We start from the raw sequence: 7,906 nt of genomic DNA on the forward strand, positions 1-7,906 counted from the left end.
CGACTCTGCACTTGTCCCTGTTGAACCTCATGAGGTTCCTCTCTGCCCAACTCTCCAGCTGGTCAAGATCCCGCTGAATGGCAGCACAGCCTTCTGGGGAATCAGCCAATCCTCCCAGTTTGATGTCATCAGCCAACTTGCTGAGGGTACACTCTGTCCCCTCATCCAGGTCATTGATGAAGATGTTGAACAAGACTGACCCCAGAACCGATCCCTGTGGAACCCCACTGGTCACAGGCCTCCAAGTTGATTCTGTGCCATTGATCACCACCCTCTGGGCTCTGTCATTCAGCCAGCTCTTGATCCACCTCACTGTCCACTCATCCAAGCCACACTGCCTGAGCTTTCTGATGAGCATGTTATGGGAGACGGTGTCAAAAGCCTTGCTGAAGTCAAGGCAGATGACATCTGCTGCCTTATCTAGACAGCCAGTTATGGCCTGGTTGGTCAAGATTGGTCAAGCAGGATTTCCCCTTGGTGAAGCCATGTTGACTCCCCCTGATAACCATCTTTTCCTTCATATGTTTAGTGATATCCAGGATGAGTTGTTCCATCACCTTTCCAGGGATGGAGGTGAGGCTGACCAGCCTGTAGTTTCCCAGGTCATCCTTCCTGCCCTTTTTGAAGCCTGGAGTGACGCTGGCCTTTCTCCAGTCCTCAGGCACCTTTCCCATCCTCCATGATTGTTAAAAAATGATGGTGAGCAGTAATAGGTGCTTTATATCTATAAATATATATATATATAAACCACCCTCCCTGCAGGAAGGCCTGCCAGGCCCACTGCAGAGTGCATGCTTTTATACAAGGCTTGTGTTTTTCCATTTTGCTTTGATGTTTTCCCAGGGAAGTGACTCATGGGTGGCAGCCAACAGGAGTGAAGGGGCATGGCTGCCGTGTGACCAGGGCCCTGAGGCCTGGGGGGCAGCACTTGTTCTCTGGCTGGGACTCCTGCTGTCCCAAACAGTCCTCACTTGGGGCAGCAGCAGAGGCTGCTCAGGTCACTGACCTCCGTTGGCAGGACCTGTGAGTAGGGAGCCCAGGGCTTGGTACCATCAGGCCACCATCACCAGTTTGGTAGACACCTCAGGGAACCCCTTTGGTAGCTTTCCAGGAGTCCTTGGCACCTGTGGGCTCAGATTCTCCGGGAAACAATGAGCAGCCACCTCCGCCAGCACTGCCTGTGGCAGAGGTGCTGGGGCCTCCTTGCTCCCAGGTGAAGCCATGGGAATAGCACTCAGTACCCATTCATTTCCTTCTCCAAACAACTGACATAGTAGTATAGAGTCAGGACATCTCTTACCTCGTGATCTGTCTTCCATGACAAAATAAATCAGGGTTCAGGTTGTAAGTCACTACAGATATATTTATATTAATACAGTAACATTGCTTTGCTTAAACAGGCAAACCTATTTATTAAGATAGATTACATAGAAGTTACATTTAAGGCATTTGTTTCCATTTGGACTATCCATCCCTCTAATTTTCTTGAAAAGTAGCCATCTGCCATATCAGCACACTCCCCTCTTGAAAATTTGAACATCCTTGTTTTCTTCTCTGCAAGCAGAAGAAAAATATTTTAGAATAGAAGCACTATGCTTGATTTCAACACAGACATTTTACAAGGCAAATGCTCCCATGTCTTTCTATATGTTCACTTAAATGCAGTGATGCACTTCATTGCATCACTTATGGCAAACACGATCACAACGGAACCGTGATGCGGCGATTTATGAATCACATACATTTGGATTTCGTACATTACCTGGTCACAATTAATCTTTCCCCTACCCCAAAGTCAGAAACATATTTCAGTTTTCTCTTTCTTGAGATCTATCGATTTGTAATTTTGTGAACACACATTGCTGCTGTTGTGCCACTCTCACTGGAAACAGAAATTCTCTTAGTTCATATAATCATAGAATGGTAGGGGTTGGAAGGGACCTTTAGAGATCATCTAGTCTAACCCCCCTGCAGAAGCAGGCCCACCTAGATCAAGTCATATAGGAACGCATCCAGGTGTATCTTGAAGACCTCCAAGGAAGGAGACTCTACAACCTCAGTTCATTTACAAAAATTCCCTCTGTCATCAAATTCAATGCATAAGCAGTTCCTCTCAGTTTGCACTGACAGAATGCTCTATAGAGCTTTCTAGTCAATTGTAATGGGGGGTAACAACACCCATTAAGTACTGAATTTCTGTGTTTTCAATTTGTTTTTTTAAAATGATTCATTTATTATAGAATAAAATACCTTCTCTTAAATATTAGATCTTTTTCTTGCTTTTTAAACATTCTGAATGGCAAAAATAGTATTTTCTCCTAACATTTAGCACTCTTACTCTTCTCTGTGAAAGGAAGTACAGGAGACTGAGTCTTGAATGGAAACATTTTATAGTACAAGCTGCATTTTGGATGGGATCTTTAATGTTTTCCGATGGACAGCACAGAAGAATTTGGCATTATATCTAAATGGCAATGTGTGCAAGGGACTGACAGTTGAAAAGATACTTACAAAACTGTGGTTTAACAGAGTGTGAACAACCCAATGCCAATAATATGTCAGCTAATTGGGATATGAAGGTGGATATTTTGCTTGCAGGGAAGGGGAGGTTAGGGTGTCGGTTAAGTCAGTACCTGTTTGAAAAGCACAGATCACACTCATTTCCGTAGGTCTTTCCATCGGTCCCACAAACTGGATCGTAGTTCCTTGGACACCCAGGAATGCTGTAACTGTCACAGTCAGGCTGGGAAAGACAGGTATATAAGGAGTCTTAAGACACACCATTTGAAACAGATCTCTGATCAGCTTCTGATGCGACAGCCTCTAAGAACACTGGTACACTCGTGCACAGAAAGGCACGCTCGACCCGCACTGGCGCAGCATTATCGAGTGTCACATTATCTTTCACGCTCTCGTGTGAATGTATTGCTTGAGGCTCGGCTTCTATTGCCTGGCACGGCTTGAGCTGTGGTATCAGGGCATACACAGCCCTTCCTGACCTCTTCGCGCCTGCGGGACACACCGGCTGTGACACCCCGTGACGGGCAACAGAGGGCGAGCTGGTTAGAGGTGGGAGTCGCTGCGGCGTATGTGCTGAAGCCCTTAAGGGCGAGTGCCAGGCCGCAGGGGGCCCCGGGCTCTGGGGAGAGACACCCTGCTTCGCCGCGGGGCTCCGAAGCCAGGGCCGGGGGCTGTGGGGAAGGGGCCGCGGGGCCGCTTGGCCGCACGGAGGGCAGGTGGGACCGACCCTCCCGGGGGACGACGACGGGTCAGGCCGCACTCACCGGGTAGCTGGCAATGGTGTTGGCGACGGCGCTGGGGCGCGAGACGAGCCCTGTGGAGAGCAACCGGCGTTAATGGCTCCTGGGCCCACCCGGTTCCCCCCATCTCCCGCCGCTGCCCGCTCTCGGCCCCAGCTCCCTGCGACCAGCCAGGGTCCGGCACCATTCTGTGCCGGTTCTGCCCCCTGACAGCTGATGCCTGTTACCGGCTTAGAGTCTCCGGCCGCGATCTGTCCCGCAACCGGCCGGGGCACGGTACCCGTTTAGATTTCCCCTTCCCCGGGACGGCAGCGGCCGGGGCACGGTATCCGTTTAGATTTCCCCTTCCCCGGGACGACAGCGGCCAGGCCACAGTAACCGTTTAGATTTCCCCTTCCCCGGGACGCCACCGGCCGGGGCACGGTACCCGCCCGCTTCCCGCTTCCCCGGGACTGCCTCGGTCCCCTTCGCTCGCAGTGCGCTCGGTACCAGCGAGGAGGACGGGCAGAAGCAGCAGCATGGGCACCGACACCTCCATGTCCGTCGACGGATCAACGGATCAACGGCTTCGGAGGCGGGGGCGGAGCGGGACGGCTGGGCGCAACGGCAGCGCACGGGGCGGCACGGGCGGTAGCGGCGCGCGCGGGGCGGCACGGGCGGCGGGAGGGCACTGGGGCGCCACGAGAAGCTCCTGGGGGCACCCACGGGGGTGGGAAGACCGCGGGACATACCGGAGAGGCGGGGAGTAAGGACCCACGGCGAGGAGTGGTGGCACCCACCAGTGGTGCTGGAGGCGATGGGAGAAGGGGAGAAGGACGGGATATCGCCTCATCTTTAGTCTGGGAAGAGGGCAGACATCTCCAAGGCTGGAGAAGGGATAGAGACCCTCCCCCTTGGTGCTGGGGTGTGTGGGATTAAGGTGCCCGAATGCTGACCTGGGGTGCCCTACCAGTAGGTCTCCATGGGGTCGTTTATCCCTGCCACTTCCATGGGAACCCCCACGAATATCCATCAGCTAGCAGCTAATCAAATTCTGCTGCTGCAACGCACAGAGCAGTGTAGAAACCTTACCAAGACCATGCTCACAGGATGAAAATCTTTTAAGATCAAGGCTGTGCAGGGGGGCAACAGAGTTAATGGTAGGAGCCTAGCTGTAATTTCAGCATTCCCCAGGCTTCCCTGCTTGTCTTCATCTCCTTAGAATTGTGCTTCGATTGCAGAGTGTCTTGGGCAATGGGGGCAAATTAGAAATGTGTGTGCAGTGCCAGGTGGCTGTTAAGGTCAGAGCCCCTGTCTCATCATAAAGTGATGTGAAATGGCTTGTGCCAAGCTAGGAGTGCATTCCTGCCAAGAAGAGAAAATTAACACAGTCCCAGCAATAAAGCCAACCTTCCTGCATCCAAAGTCCTGGAAATCCGGGCCGGGGGGGGGGCTGGAAAGGCTTGACATGCTGTCCTGCCAGCTTGAATGTGTGTCTCAGCAGTGCGACTCTCCAAAGAGTATCTCACCTGTCAGTTGCTGATAAGAGTGGTTAGCTTTGCAGAGCCCAGGGGTTAGCTTTACACACTGGCTCTGGAATTGGTTTTGTGCAGTTTCCTAAAAGGATATGAGCTTCTCTTAAAAGGGCCTATGCTTGTGTACATGAGCTCAGGCTTAGATCCATCAAGTCACATACAACTCATACAATGGCAGACATCACATATATCTTCCCATCTCTGTTTCAGCCTCAGTTCTTCCAAGCATGGCTTTCTTCTCCTGTGTGTTTCTGACAGTGTGCCCTGCCCACATGGCATCACAGGGAGGTTATTTTATTGTCTGCTGACTATATTCTTATTCCTCCAGGTAACTTCTGTGAATTGATTGCAGTGTTAGATTTCCATTCAGATCACACCTTAGAAATGTACACCCATCACAAGGGATGTTTCATGCAAAAGCCTCTGGCTTAGATATTTTAAGCAAGATGCTTAATCATAACATTTTGTGGCTGGTGGAGCACATACGGGGGTATTTGTCTCTGCTTGATCTCCTTCCTCACCTTTGCTCAAGTTTTGCTCCAGCTTTGCCTTCTAAGCAATTTGAGAAGAGGATGTCTTTCTGTTACCTTTGTTATTGGTAGGGTGGTTTCTGTATTTGCCATCCTTGGGGGACTCTGAGGTCCCTGAGAGATTTTCTTGGGAGAAGGAGCATATATTGGAGAGTTAGGGTGGGATGGGTTGCCTTGCTTCTCGAAGGTAGGATTTTTCAAAGGAAAAGGTGACAGCTGAAAGTGAAAAAAGCAAAACTGAAGGGAAGGTGATGAAAGCAAAACCAAGGGTAGAAGTTATCTCTTACATTGTTCATTCTTAAGTTTATGTCACTAAACAGTTAAGTGCAAAGCTCTTGCACAGAACTTGTGTTTGCACAGGAAAAAAATCCAAACATAAGCAGTCAAGTAAGGGCTCCATGCCCCAGCTGTTGGTAGCCCAGACAAGCTTTCTCCTGAGCTCCAGCACAGCAAGCACGAGGTGGATGCGTACTGTCATTGTGTCTCCTAAGAGAGCTGTGCCGCCCAACATTCTCCATACTGATATGTTTTCCAATGAGTTATTATGTGCTCACTGATTTATCCCAGATAAATGGGGCAAATAGGACCATTTTGGTTTAACATTGCTTTGGTTACCTCTCTGTGGCAGTAACATTAACTAATTGGCAGCCATGTGTTCTGTCCTAGATGCTTCTCCTTGGCGCTGCAGAGAAAGGTAACCTACGGCTGCTTTATTAACTCTCAACGTGACACTCGTTTTAACCTGGTGCCAATCCAGTCTTCTCAGTGCTGAAAGCATTTCATTTCACTTGTTGAAATTCTTTCCACTGAGAGTATTTAACTTCGCCTTATTTGAATAAAATTTGATAGACAGGTCTTTAGAGAAGGGAAAAATGAAAGAAATGAGATTTTAAACAGAAGAAAAGATAACTTACGCAACTTTTCTTCTGGCAAGATGGAGTATCTATTAGAAAATACTGATTTTCTTCCATAAATTATTAAGAACTGGAGGCAAGGAAGAGGATAATTATACAGAGGGTTTCTTAATGGCTTTTGTATCATGTTAACACATTTCTGATATGAATGCTGAGTCACTGGAAAAGGAAATTGCAGAATTATTTGCATATCTCTTAGAAGTTATCTTCTTGTTAACATCAGGTAGCTGATTAATAAACATGGAAGATAATAATGATCCTAGCATACAGGCTGCAGGAAGCAATGCATAATTAGAAGTTACATCCCTACAGAGAAGATCTGTTTCTGCCTTATGCTTAGTTGAATAAGATACCATAGATGGCCTTAAAAGCATGAAAGTTCCCACTTGAATAGGTTCCTACAGGCAGAAAGCTGACACAGGATATGTCTGGCTATGCATTTACTCCAGTTTTCCTTTCTCTTGGACACTGCTGATAGCTTCTCTTGTTGCGTGCAGGCTGCTGAGAAGGATGCTACTGTCAGACATAATGTGGAGGTACTGTCTTCTTGCATCCTCCAGTCATATGAGAGAGGATGTTTACACCCACTGAAGCAGCAGGACTCTGCAGCTGGCTTCCCCATGCTGTTTCAGGCAGTCTGGCAGAGCGCAAGTGCTTGGGCACATCCCACCTCTACTTGTGCCGTGCATGTCAGTCTCTTGTACTGGAGTCTCTAATTACGGGAGTGAGACTTACCTCCTGAGTAACTAACTACTGGACTAAAAGCTAGCAAGCAAATGTTGAAGGGACATAGCACAGGATGATAAAAAATGGCTCCCAGCTGCTTTTCAGCACATCTGCCTAATGTGGCACTGCTGAAAGCCTCTTTCCTAAGGCCGTGGAGGGCCCTTGCTTCTGGTGACACTGGGAATGCCCTAGAAATAACTGGGTACTTACAAATTGGCTGCCAACTGGAACCTGGCACAGCAGCTGGGAAGAGAAGGACAGAGGGGAAAGAGCTGATTTTTCTAACATTTCAGTCTTCCTGATAATGATTCCTATAGGGAGAAGAAGCAAGCAGCACTGAGCAAAGCAGTAAGGTTTTGGTGTAAGTCTGGGTCTGTTGTGCAGGGGAGATTGGTTCCAGTTGAAAAGCTGCCTCCCTGGCCAGCTCCCGAATGCTGAGCTGTGGCATCACTTCTAATTTTGGTAGACTCCTCCAGGCTGTTTTTGTAAAGTCTGAGTTCAAAGGTTCATAGAAAGATGTGGAGGAAGCTCATCACATTCCCTCACCATCCTGTCAGTGGCATTCCCACCCCCACACCAATAAGAGATTGCTCTGGGGGTCCTGTATGTCACATGCAGCACATGAATCATTCACTTCAGCTATGCTCCTACATTTACAATCCCACGTAGCCCAAAAGACAGGATCCAGGCCTCCGGGATTCAATTATATACACGCCGCTCAGTCTCTCCTTCCTTGATCCCTCCATGCCCATTAATTTTACTCCATCCTGTGCTGCTCTCTGCTGTATCAGTCACAGATGGGCAATTTGTCCTCTCCTGTTTCCCACATGAGCCCCATCTATCACCTATTTGCCTTTGAAATTAATTTACTGTCTGGCCAACTGCCCACTTAGTGTCTCTGGCTCCCTCCCATCTGTGTGTAACAAGGGGTGTGATCCCCGGAGGAGGAGAGAGCTTCTCGT

The 7,906-nt window shown here is 48.9% G+C and overlaps 1 protein-coding gene across 1 annotated transcript; it reads right to left on the reverse strand.

Annotated features, from left to right (window-relative positions):
- Positions 1-1,454: 1,454 nt before the first annotated feature.
- SPINK2 (serine peptidase inhibitor Kazal type 2) lies at positions 1,455-3,826 on the reverse strand. Its single transcript, XM_061994309.1, has 4 exons — positions 3,750-3,826; positions 3,285-3,334; positions 2,634-2,743; positions 1,455-1,554 (listed from the first exon to the last, which is right to left on the reverse strand). The coding sequence occupies exons 1-4, from the start codon at positions 3,796-3,798 to the stop codon at positions 1,509-1,511; spliced, it is 255 nt and encodes an 84-aa protein (XP_061850293.1). The 5' UTR covers positions 3,799-3,826; the 3' UTR covers positions 1,455-1,508.
- Positions 3,827-7,906: the final 4,080 nt, after the last annotated feature.

Source organism: Colius striatus, chromosome 3, assembly GCF_028858725.1.
Source record: "Colius striatus isolate bColStr4 chromosome 3, bColStr4.1.hap1, whole genome shotgun sequence".
In the NCBI taxonomy this organism is placed as follows: domain Eukaryota; kingdom Metazoa; phylum Chordata; class Aves; order Coliiformes; family Coliidae; genus Colius; species Colius striatus.